The sequence below is a fragment of the Canis aureus genome, chromosome 24 (assembly GCF_053574225.1).
Source record: "Canis aureus isolate CA01 chromosome 24, VMU_Caureus_v.1.0, whole genome shotgun sequence".
In the NCBI taxonomy this organism is placed as follows: domain Eukaryota; kingdom Metazoa; phylum Chordata; class Mammalia; order Carnivora; family Canidae; genus Canis; species Canis aureus.
This window is the reverse complement of record NC_135634.1, coordinates 8,585,086-8,598,674: the sequence shown is the minus strand read 5'-3', so window position 1 is coordinate 8,598,674 and position 13,589 is coordinate 8,585,086. Positions and strand designations below refer to the sequence as shown.

General features: G+C 34.7%; 1 protein-coding gene across 11 annotated transcripts in view; it reads right to left on the bottom strand.

Annotated features, from left to right (window-relative positions):
* The window catches only part of N4BP2L2 (NEDD4 binding protein 2 like 2), a 78,581-nt gene that overhangs the window by 44,569 nt on the left and 20,423 nt on the right, over nt 1-13,589 (bottom strand). Inside the window, exons 7-8 of one of the 11 annotated variants that reach the window (XM_077868169.1) lie at nt 10,113-10,159; nt 8,737-9,272 (exon numbers count right to left, since the gene is read on the bottom strand). The exons of 9 other annotated variants lie outside the window; for them this stretch is intronic. In XM_077868169.1, coding sequence (XP_077724295.1) covers nt 10,138-10,159 — 22 coding nt within the window. In that variant the 3' untranslated portion in view covers nt 8,737-9,272; nt 10,113-10,137. Of the gene's footprint in view, nt 1-8,736; nt 10,160-13,589 lie in introns of those variants that run through there. One more of the 11 variants, XM_077868168.1, reaches the window with a different exon arrangement.

The window sequence follows — 13,589 nt, the reverse complement described above, 5'->3', positions numbered from 1 at the left end:
TCCCATAGCACTTATCTAAACTTGACCTATTGGATACTTGTTTATTGGTATAGGGTCTGCTTCTCTACACTGACTCCAGGGGGGGCACAAGATTTGTCTGTTTTGTTCACTGCTGTATCTCTGTCACCTAGAACAATGCCTCCTGGCACATAGTAGGCACGCATGAAATACAGTTGAATAGATACATGCATGAATAAATGCATTACTGTTTCCTGCCTGAGCCCTTGGCCACTCAGGTGGTATTGCCTACAAGCCCTTGCCAAAATCCCACTTTTAAATTAGGCTTAGGCCTCAACTCCTCCAGGAAGACTTCCCCAAGTCTAAGTCTTCACATTTCACGGACTACCAACTCATTAACTGAGCAGTGGAAAAGCAGAAAATATTTTATTGCCTCATTACTGATTTGTATTTCCCAAACACATTCCTCCAATCAGAAAACACCATTCCATTCTCAGTAGCTACTGCTTCCACCTATTACCCTACTGCACAGAGTACTTCTGCTGCATATCTACATAGATTGTTCCAAGAGTCATGATATATCTGATGTACTTAGGAGAAACATGAAGCACTCTGATATGCACTAGGCAAGGCAATTCAAGGAAACCTTGTTTTCCTAGTTCAATTCTGTAACCTAAAATTAATCCATTTCCTACCAAGAATGATGCAGCTAACAATCAATAAAGCATGCCTCCAGCATTTCAACACCACTCATGATATCCTTGTATGCAGCCTTAGTTACTAAGTTCTATTTCACTTTCTGGTTTTGTCTTTCAGTTTACCGCATCTTTGCTTCATATTTATTTACTGAACTTATGTTTCCTCAGCATAATCTTAGTGTTTTCTCAGACTTATAGTTAAGACCCATTATGGCTCTTTTTTCCTGCTGTGGGCAAGATGCTCCACTGAGCTTCAGTTCTGGAGACCTACTATTGGCTCTGTGCTCTCAGCAAACCCAATAACGTAGCTCCTATAAATGGAGGAATCATATAACCAAACACACGTCTTGAACATTCCACATTATTTCCATACCACAGAATTTACTGACATCCTACTTGGGAAGTCTCAAGATTAATTAATTAAAAACTGCTTTTTCTTCTAATTTCCCTTCTCCATTCAATGCTATTTGTCCTGCTTATGAATAATGTCATTTTTCTATAAGCAAATTGTTTCTAAATACACTAATTTTTTTTACTTCACTGTAAAAGTACATAATAATCTGAGTCCAAAAGAATGGCAGTTTATAAATAATTTAGAATGCTATCATTTATAAAAATACAATCAGGGGCGCCTGGGTGGTGCAGTTAAGCATCCAACTCTTTATTTCAGCTCAGGTCACAATCTCAGGGTCCTGAAATGAATCCTGTGTATGGTTCCATGCTCAGCAGGGAGTCTGCTTGAAATTCTTTCCCTCGCCCCACCCCCACCCACTTGTGTGTGCTCTCTCAAATAAATCTTTAAAAATAAAATGAGGTACTAATTACATCTTAAAATATTACAACCTGCCTCTTACCTTCCAACTTATATCTTCTTCCTCTTTGTCTAATAAATCTTGCGACTCTTTATCACTTCTCTGATTGTATTATACAAATAGAAAATGGACACTCAAACTGATGTTCCCATTTTGAATAACTCATTTCATAGAAGCTCAGACTACAATAACTGTTTCATACAACTACAGGTAAGCTGATACCATACCATGACAGGAACATTACCTGAAAGTTCATGTATGAAAAACAAGGGGAAAATTGTCTCCATGAAGACAAGGAGGAGGTTGAAAAGGCTCACTACCTTCCTAATGCTTTTTTTTTTTCTTCCTAATGCTTGACATTAAAACAAAACAAAATCCTTCTTCTTTTAAAGAAATATGTTTGTGTGGTCTTGCCAAGACACTACTCTGTGAAACTGGTCATACCAAATTTATCAGTAAAAATGGGAATATTAAATTGATTAGATCATACCAACAATCCATACAACACAGATGAATTAATAGTGCTGATATACATAATAGAAAGGCACATGTATCTTCAAAATTTGTTTTCAGCTTAACTCAAGTGCCTATACTGATGAGAAATACGAAGATCTTTGATAAATAACCTTCTTCCACATATCTCTCAGCATTTCTAACTAGTATAAAAAAATTGGTTTATTTCCTTCTCTGCCTATTCCTAGTATATATCAAAAGGAGGTAAAATCATCAAGAGGTAAAATAAAATCACAGAATTTCAAGGCTAACAAAGAGCTATTTCAGCTGAAACTCTAACACACCCATCTCGTTTTTTCCACTCAATAACCCTATATTGTAGTGAGAAAGTATTATCCTTAATTATGGGGGCAAGTTTCAGAAAGTTAAGTGGCTCACCTAAGCTGTAGTCAGAACTGCTACTGTTATGTTCTAATTGTGCAATTTCAAAATCTGTGCTCTATACAAGTGGAGGTTTCTGTTCTTCACAACAATCCCTAGGGTACCTTGAAGGAACAGTCTTAAAAAACACAGAACTCTATCATACTGTGAACATCTCCAGTGTCAGGCAATTCATATTTCTGAATGAAATACATGCCATTTTCAGAAAGCTTTGAATTAAAAATTAAGAACCACTGATCCAAATATCCTTATTTTATACACATGAAGGAATTGCAGAAGAGAGAAGGAAATGTCTCACAAATGCTCAACTAGCTAAATGTAATAGCTGTGCATTAGTTTGGTAAGGCTGTGACAAAGTACTACAGACCGGGTGGCTTAATCAACAGAAATTTATTTTCTTAGAATTCTGGAGGTTTCAAGTCTGAAACTGAATTGTCACCAGTGTTGGTTTCTTCTAAGGCCTCTTCTCCCCTTGGCTGACAGATGGCTGTTTTCCTCCAATGTCTTCAACATGGTCTTCCTTTTGTGTCTGTGTCCTAATATACTCTTTTTATAAGGATACCAGTCATATTAAATTAGAACCCATCCACATGACTTTATCTTAATTACCTCTTTAAAGGCCCTATCTTCCAATAGCTACATTCTAAGGTACTAGGAGTTAGGACTTTAGCATATATATTTAGTCCTGTAACATTCTGCTTTCCGGTCCCCACAGTTCACCCACAGTTCATGGCCTTCTCATACGTGAAACATATTCACTGCATTCCAACAGTTCCTAAAGTCTTAACTCATTCCAACATCAACTCTAAGTCCAATACCTCAACTAAATATCATTTAAATCAGATATGGGTGGACTTGAGTTAGGATTCATCCTGAGGCAAAATTCCTCTTTTACTGTGAATCTAGGTAAGTTATCTGCTTTCAAAATACAATGGTGGGACAGGCATAGGATAGACATTCTCATTCCAAAAGGCAAAAATCAGAAAGAGGAAAGGGGTAATGGGTCACAAACCAGTTCAAACCTAACAAGGCAAGTTGCATTAGATTTTAAGGCTAAAGAATCCCTCTTTGGCTCCATGCTTGGTCTTCCAGGTGAAGGCCCTGCCTTCTGGGCCTTCAGCATTCTGATCCCACAATAGCAGTGGCGGCCCTGTCAGTTTCTGAACTGCCTCCAGGGCTATCCTTCTATGTTCTTGAAAGACATACATGATCACAGCCAGCTGGCTCTACCAACTGGTCTCAAGAAATCCCAGAAATCTAAGGGCCTTCCTTCATTTCAGCCTGTTTTATCCCTTTTAGTCCAAGCTGTTAGTTTCTGCTAGCATAATCTCATCTCTATTTCTGCTGAGGTGACTTAATGGATGCCTATGTCACAAGACCGTAATCTCTTCAGCAAATGGTTGTCTAGCAGTAACCTATATGTTATCTCCAGAACACATACTTTCTAACTTTTCACAATAACCATAGGCTGAGAATTTTCCACATCTTCAAGTTTGGTTCCTTTGTGCTCAACAATTCCTTCCTCAATTTCTCTCTCCTCTTGCATTTTTCTATCAACAAGGAGAAACGAGACTGTGGATCTTAACACTTTGCTTAGAATTCTCAGCTAAAGATTCAAGTTCATTATACAAGCTCTATTTCCCACAAAACACTGGAATACAATTTAGCCAATTCTTTGCCACATTCTAACAAGATTGCTTTTCACGCATTCTCCAATAAGATTTCCGAGGCTTCACTAAAGCATTTTTCTCATTTCTACCAAGACTTTGTTTGTGATCCAAAACAACAGAAACCATCTCTTTTCTTTCACAGCCCTTACTTAGCACATTTCTGCATTCACATTTCTACCTACAATCTCCCAAGGCAACCCTGGCTTTTTCTAACATGCACCTCAAAATTCTTCAAACCTCTACCATAACTTAGCACCAAAGTCACTTCAATATTTCTAGGTAGTTATTAGAGCAGCATCCCACCTCCCAGTACCAAAATCTATGTTAGTTTGCCAGATCTACAAAGTACCACAGATTGGGTGGCTTAAACAACAGAAACTAATTTTCTCACAATTCTGGAGGTTCAAAGTCCAAAATGATGGTGTCAGCAGGGTTGATTTCTTGAAAGGTCTCTCTCCTTGGCTTTTAGATAGCAGTCTTCCTCCAGTGTCTTCACAAGGTCTCCCATTTGTGTGTGACTATCTTAATCTCTTCTTATAAGGTCACCAGTCACATTTGATTCAGGCCCAGCCACATGTAGTTACTGTTAAAGGCCCTATATCCCAAAATATTCACATTCTACGTATTGGACTTCAAAAACATGAATTTTAAGCAACACAATTCAGCCCACAACAAGCTGAAGCTACTCATATTCACTTATTGTATAAATATGGAATATCACTCTTTCCTAACCACTGTCTAGCTGATGACCACGTATGTAAAGGTGAGGAAAACAGATCCAATGTCTGACTCAAAATATGACTTAAAAATACGGAGGGGAAACAATCATATATAAATTAATAAAGTACATGAAAACATATACCATGTATTTTGGTCTGCACCAACCTATGTCCAAAACTTCTCTGAAGAGCTCAAATCTGAAGGATGAGTATGGAAGGGGTGTGTGCACACTGAACTTTCCAGGAAGGGAAACTGAACAGAACAATCAAGAAACTGAGAAGTGGCCAGTAGGGCTGTAGTACAAAAAGTAAGAATAATAGTAAAACATGAGGTTGGGCAGGAAGGTAGGGGTCACATCAACCAGAGTCTTAATATCACTGCACAGTTTTTGGTCTTTAGCCTAACAGCAATGGGAAGCACCTAAAAAGTTTTACACATTATATTTTTATTTTAAAGGTTCTACTTCAGCTAGGAGGATGCTGGTAATGCTCCATTTCTTGAGTAGAGTTCTGTTTACATGGATATGATCACTTTGTGAAAATACGAGCTATAATTTAAGCACCTTTCCGTATGTCCATTATACTTTAGTCTGCTTAGAATGTGCAAAGAAAGGGTTAGAACAAAGCAAGAATTGATGTGGGGAATGTGGGGACTCAATTCTCAGTAAGAGATAATTCAAAGTAGATGATAATTCAAACTAGAAAGATGGCAGTCAAAAATGGATAGATTCAAGAGATATTTAAGTAGCAAAATCCACAGACGCTGGTTGACGGATTGAATATGAAGGGGGAAAGGAAGCATCAAAGAAGACTCCCGAGTATCTGGCTTGCAGAAATGGATGGTATATCTATGTATTATATAAGGAAATCCTAGAAATCCAGAAATAGGAGAGGTCCCTGTCCAATTTTCCAGACTTAAAAGTAGAAATATTAGGTAGGCAGATAAGTAAACAGGCTGAAGCTCAAACCAGGTCTTTTTTTTTTTTTTTTAAAGATTTTATTTATTCATTCCTGAGAGACAGAGAGAGAGAGAGAGAGAGAGAGAGGCAGACATAGGCAGAGGGAGAAGCAGGCTCCATGCAGGGAGCCTGATGTGGGACTCGATCCCGGGTCTCTAGGATCACGCCCTGGGCTGAAGGCAGGCACTAAACCGCTGAGCCACCTGAGCTGCCCAGCTCAAACCAGGTCTAAGTAGAAAATACATTTATGGATCAATACTATTAATTACAAAAGCTGTGAGCACAAAATCCTTCAGCCAATATTTAATGAGCTCCTATAGACACTGGTCTAGATTCTGCGGATACAGCTGTGAATAAAATAAACAAGTTCTCATGGGACTTATATTCTTTTTCAGGAAAACCCCCAACAAATCAGTACCAAATAAGGTAACTTCAACTACTAGTAAGTACTATGATGAAAACAAAATGCGACAACGTAGTTAAGAGTGACAGGTCTATTTTACTTAAGATTGAAATAATCAGGGAAGGCATCTTGGCAAAGGTGACATCTGAAGTGAGACCTGAATGTTGAAAACAATGCTAGGTAGAAAAGAGTAGGATAGCATTCTAGGAAAAGAGCTAATGCTTAAAGCAAAATCAAGCTTAGCATGTCTGAAGAACAGACAAAAAAGACCAGTATAGATGGAAGGGGAGAGTTGCGTAAGTCAGGATCAGGGAAGAAGTGGAAGGGAAGTGATGTAATTTACATTAAAAAAATTTTTTTTAATTATAGATTATTTGCTCTGTGGATAAAATTATAGGGTGACAAAGAAAAAAGTAGGAGACTACCATGTGTGAGAAATGATGTAATCTTATGGAGAAAGCTAAGAGTAAAAAGAGAAGATGGTCTAGAACTAAAACTTAAGTAATTCTAAAAAGCAAAAACCAAGAGGAAGAGAAGGCAGCAATTGAGACTGAGAAATACTCCTAGAGATATGAACAAAAACCTTATACAGGAAAAACATACTAAGGAAAAAAGTGGTCAAGAGTCAAATGCTGAGTAGTTATAGGACTGAAAAAAGCTAATCAATACAAGATCTACTTAAGATCTACTTAGAATGATAGAGGAATAAACTAAAATGGAGTGGGCTGATAGTATCAGAAACAGTTGAGGGGAGAATGACAATAGTCACAGTTCTTTAGAGGAGTTTGGTTGTAAAGGAGAGGTGTCAAGAAAGGCAGGCTTTAAGAGATGAGACTTGATCATGTCTGAATATGGACAAAGATGGCAAGACTTAAGTTACAAAGAGAAGAAATAACTGACAACATATAAAAATTCCTAAGATAGTAGTATGAGGTGCAATCCAGAACACAGGAGTTTGGATTGGAGGAGGGCTACCTTCTCTACTGAAGTAGAAAAGAAATGGATACAAATGGAAGAGGAACTCAAGGGCAGCCCAGGTGGCTCAGTGGTTTAGCCCCGCCTTCAGCCCAGAGTGTGATCCTGGAGACCTGGGATCGAGTCCCATGTCGGGCTCCCTGCATGGAGCCTGCTTCTCCCTCTGCCTGTGTCCCTGCCTCTCTCTCTCTCTCTGTCTCTCATGAATAAATAAAATTTAAAAAAAAAAAAAAAAGGAAGGGGAACTCATATTGTATGACTCTTACAATAACGTGTTCTTTTCACTAAAATTATGCCATGAATATGCTGGAAAGTGTTCTAAGTAGGACAACAAACTAAAGAAAAGCTAAACTGAGATTACTTAAGCTAAAGAAGGCAAACAATAACTCAATATATATTATTTTTCAAATAAAAAAACAATTATATGAAGATATGTATCAGTACCAGCTATTCTTTATGCTGAATAAAGATAAATGTATTCAAAATGAAAAGAGATCAAGCACTTGATTTTTTTTTTATTAGGATCACAGTTCTTTGAAGAAGGGTGCTGAAAAATGACCACTTTAGGATAAATACGTGAAGTATTTTTCTCAGTTTTTTGGGAATTCTGCAAAATCTTAAAGCAGAAAGCAGGGAGAATAATCTTTAAGTAATTGTAAAAGAAATGGATAATCAAAAGCCTGAAGGTTGCTTTAGTTGTCTGTATTCTAAGATTTAATTTCTTGACCATAAATCATGAAATAAAAGGTTCTGATGGTATTAGATATGTCAAGTTAAATGGATGAGCATTTAACTGTATACTCACCTCTAGCAAGTATCAAACCCAACTAATTCACAATCCATCTCCATGTTTCCTAATTACAAACTATCCTATAAAGTTTTAGATCAATTGTGTCCTTAATATAAAAAGGTTATTGTTTTAGGGAGAAGACTGTCTAAATTCAACAAATATTTTATTGACTCTTTTTGAAGAACAAAGATCCAAAGAGACCCAGTAGTGACCAAGAATGACAAGAAACACCCTGTTTTGTGGCACTTAGGATACAAGATAATCTTTTAAAATAACTTAGGCTACTGGATTTTGAAAAGCAAAGATAAAACAGGCAGGGAGAAATACTACTTTTGACCAGGATCCTTCCAGCTTTAACAATTTCTTTCCTATCATTCCCTGGAATATTTTTAAAAATAGGGTCTTTCCCTCACTAATCTTAATTCAAAATGTCTAGCCCAGACCCTATCATATTTCCTGTACATACTTCAATGTACTTATATTTGAATTAAAATGTTTTAGCCACATCTTTGCCAGTGTTACACATTGTACTAGATTCCAATAATCTCAATTCCATAACATGCTGCTTTCTAGGTCCCGAACTATTTTAATCGATTGATGAAACTAATGCTATTTTTTTAAGAAGCCTTCTTTATTTAACAAAAATTCTACCTCTGATTTCACATTTTACAATTTTTAAAAATCATAATCTACTCTAGGGATTAAGAAAAACCAAACAAGATCCAGTCCTTCTATTTTTTAGGTTAACTAAAACAAAATAAGGCAAATATTCAACAGCAAGAATTCTTCACTCTGTACTTAAAGGTTTTCCTTGTAGAATCTAATTAACTCAATATATTATTTATATAGTAAACTTAGTAACTGGCTCTTATATTCTTTAATTTTGAAAAATTAAACAATGCAGAAGAAAAAGATGCTATTACAAAAGAAAGAAATGCTGAATTCTTCAGAAATTCAGAAAACTGAGGTAATTTCCACAATATCTACTATTATAGCACACTTACAAAATATGTGAACATTAAAAGAAAAAAAATTAAGACTACTTACACACAGTGCTGATCTATTCTGGGAAGTACTGCCTCAAAATCAGCAAAACAAACAGCTTATATAATTTAACAATCCATTTATTGAATACTACACATTTCAAAAATGAATTAAATTTAAAAATTAAAATAAATTGAAACATTAAAGCACAACAGCATATATAAAAATTCAATTGAAAAGATGTTGCTGAAATATGATTATCAATTATATCAATGCATACTTTGTAGAAAACATTTAATACTAAACAGTATCTCTACTTTGTCTTGACTTTTAAAAACAGGACTCTAAATAAATGGCCACTTACAAGTTTCTTCACTCAACGTCATTGATAAATCAACATCCCTTCAACCCTACAAATTCAAAAGTACCATTAAAGATGCACTCAACTCTTCACCTGAAATTCTTTCCTACCTTAAAAAAAAAAAAAGGCTATATTGAAGATAATGTTTAAAAAGATAACTATGTTTAAAGGATAAAATGGGCTATAGTGAGAAATATGTCTGAACTAGATTTGGAATCCAGTTACATCTCTCCCCAGAGAAATTATGCTGGAGAACTTGTTTAACCTAAGTTTTTGTTTCCTCTTCTTAAAACCCTTATAGGGCTGTTATGAAAACGTGGAGCCTGTTAACAGTCACAGTTACAACAGAACCTGGCATTGACAGGCATTAAATAAATGGCAGCTATTAAATGAACATTATTATATTAAGGCTCGTTGCTATTAAATTCCTACTGCACACTGTAGCAGCATTGCACAATATGAAACACTTGTAGAGGTTGTCAAAACAAGCTATTAGCTTCCCTTAAAAACTACTCAGTTCTTTAATAAGGGTGGATTGGAGAATCATGATGTAATAGTGAATTCTACACTACTGAATTCCCAACTACTACTTACCAACAAGTCTATCATGATGCTTAAGTATTATAAAATAAATTTTTCTCGAATTCATACATTCAAACACTATTTATGTTTATGGGATTCTTAACCAATGAGTAACACATTGTTAGAATTTTATAAATCTTTCCAAGTATTTTCATATCTAAGTTCTTACTAAACTGCAGTCAGGAAACCAACTGCAAAGCTTCTAATCTATAAATGTAACGCAGTTAACTAAATAAGGTTCATAAGGAACAATGAGTTCAGTGAAACAGGAGGGAAAAATTTACCTCCATTTTGGTCAGCCACTTACCATCCCATCATCTTCATTAAAAATGTTATGCAGTTACACAAGGATGGCTGAGCAGAAAATGGACAGAAGAAAAAGAAAATGTGTACAGGAAAAGAAAGAAACAAGAAACATGATTTCTAATACTATTAAGACAAAAAAAAGAGAAAATAATAAATGCAGAGGAAGAACCCACAATCCCTTCCCAAAATCAAATTCCACTTTGTTATGCTAAAAAAACTGAAGAATTCAGGATTATAATTAAAGAGACACTACAGAGTTGTACAACTGTAATAACAGCTGTAGATGAACTAACCCAAGGGTAAAACTGATTTTATATGTCCTCTGAAAATGCAAGACAAGAAAATCCAAATAAAGCATATTTCAATGGACTCAACTTCACAATTTTAAACATAAATGAACAGATTATTATTTTTCTTAGTTACTAATAAATTAAAGGCAAAAGCACCTAGATCATCTTAAAAATCTCTCAGTCTTCCCACTAATTTACAAAAAGCTCAATTAAAGATAATTGAAATATTTTTACAACTGGAATACATTCCTAGATAAAGTCTTCAGTTACTCACCAAAGTAGGGATAATGCTTATTAATGCGATAGTGTCTTGCTCTAAGATTAGCAGACAAACTATTAACTATAAAATAATCCATTTTATATTACTTAAATTTAAGACAGCTTTGAAGTTAATAGGGCCTATAGTGGGAAGTGTATTATAATATGTGATTACTACAATTATCACACCTGGAACCCGACAGGGTTATCATTCAGAGAACAAGATTTGTTAGGAAAAAGGAGAAAGAAAAGACTATTTCTAATCTAAATGATTATAATAAACTTCTATTATATGCACCCAAAAGTCAAAATTTTCCAACAGACACCTTTTCCACTTTGGTTGAGGCTCTTTTTTCAAAAAGTTATTTATGCTTTTTCCCTTTGTTTCTATACATAATTTTACAGTGACAATGTATTAAGAATTTCCACAGGAGATATATTAAAAACTAAGCTTATGGGACACCTGGGTGGCAAGTGGTTGAGTGTCTGCCTTTGGCTCAGGGCATGATCCCAGAGTCCCGGGATCAAGTCCCACATCGGGCTTCCTGCATGCATGGAGCCTGCTTCTCCTTCTGCCTATCTCTGCCTCTCTTTCTGTGTTTCTCATGAATAAATAAATAAATCTTAAAAAAAAAAAAATAAAATAAGCTTACAAATATATATTCTATTACAAAAATTATGCCTTTTAGTGTTGTCTAAATAAAGATATTGAATGTAAATGATAACCATTCTATTACAAGTTTTCTGAACCAAGTTGCTAACATCATCATTATAAAATTTTCAGGGTTTGCTCTGCAATGTAAAACCATGCAAAAAGTGAAAATTTTTAGGCTTAAAATACTTAGCAATTTAAATCAATTGAATTAATTTTAAATGTGAAAAAAGGGATCAAAAAGACACAGGAGAAAACCACTAATTACTCCTCTTTCAGAACCTATTACATTCAACAAACTTAATAGTACCTTTTACCTCCTATTTTAAGAAGAAATCTGATATACATATAGGGAGATCAATTATTTTAACAATATTTTAATCTTAAAAATAAAAATTGGTATGCCAATCTTAATTTTGTGAAGAGAAAGAAAACCATCACCAAAGATATTCATTAACCTCTTAATATACTCCCTCCTTCCTCTGTAAATTCACAAGAATTACAGCTAACAATTTTAATGGAAAAAAATGTTTTATTTATAAATTGAAACCTGTAAAATTTAACTTTATTTTTTATTTTTTTATTAAATATTTTATTTATTCATTCACAAGAGACACAGAGAGAGAGAGAGGCAGAGACACAGGCAGAGGGAGAAGCAGGCTCCATGCGGGGAGCCCGATGCAGGACTGGATCCCGGGACTCCAGGATCACGCCCTGGAGGCCGAAAGCAGGCTCTAAACCGCTGAGCCACCCAGGGATCCTAAAATTTAACTTTAAAACCACTACCTCAAGCTTCTTTTTCGGCTACCACCAAATATTTATTCTGAATGGCCATTGTAACAAAAACTTAACAATACTTTGTCATGATTCTAGACTAGTGTTACTCTACCTAATGGGTTCCAAATGTTAAAACACACACACACACACACACACACTCACTCACACTCTCTCTCTCTCTTCAGCCCTAATAACAAATTCTCAGTTACTACATTCATATTAGAATATTACATAAAATTTCAAAAAAGACTAGCAAACCTATCCGCTCAAGGCAGTAATATATAAATAACCACATTTTTTCAACATTTCCCAAAGAGAACACTACCAATTTTCTTTATACTTAAAAAACCAAGCTCAGAAAATCAGACATTTTCCCAAAATAAAAACTCAAATGTGGTCAAAATAAATATTTCATATCCTCTGAAATAATGCACTCTTTCAAAACTTACCTATACATAAAACTAGAAAATTCTACAATCTATATTAATTAGGTAAAAAATAAACTTCAAGTACTTAAATCCACCTATTGTTCCAACAAAAGGCAACCCAATCTTTTGTAAACAATTGTACATTAAAATAGACATAAAATATTAAAAAGTTAACATTTTCTCCTGAAAAGGTGAATACTAAAAATAAAGATTATCTATTTAAAAATCAAGTTCAACTTAATAACAGTAAAAAAAGAAAAATAAATAACAGTAAGTATTTTTGCTAGCAGGATTAGGACATATAGAAAACTATAAATTTGCTTATCATAAAGGAAGTGATTTTTATACCAAGCCTATGAAAAAACAACTTACATTAAGCTATATTCTGCTTAACTAAATGAATTTTATCTTATTAAATATGACTAATGCTTCATTTATTCTTTGGGATGGAGACCAATTCAGAATGGGGCAGAGCAACAGGAAGCTATTTCATTAGGAATATAACTGGAAAAAAAATAAATTAAAATAAAATAAACCAAACTCAAGAATATGAGTAGAAGAAAAATTTTGATGAAATACCTCTCTAATCAGTAAATTTCTGATTTTTTTAAAGATTTGTATAGACCTTTAAAGTCAAAGCAATGAAAAAATTAAAAAATAAAGTCAAAGCAATGACTTGTAACAGTGATTTTGGTATCTTTTATTGTGTATTCATGCCTAATTGTTATTATTCAAAGAATTAAAATAAGCTAAATGGAGGAGGTATTAATTTAATATGCTTAGAGGAACTATTAATTTTTCTGTCTTTAAAAAAACAACTTTTGGGATGCCTGGGTGACTCAGTGGTTGAGCGTCTGTCTGCCTTTGATTCAGGACATGATCCTAGGGTGCAGGATCGAGTACCACATCAGGCTCCTTGTGAGGAGCCTGCTTCTCCCTCTGCCTATGTCTCTGCCTCTCTCTCTGTGTCTCTCATGAATAAATAAATAAAACCTATTAAAAAAAAAAACTTTCAGAATCTTAATTCCCTTGCCTCATTATGGATTTATACTAAAAAAAAAATCAGGAATTAG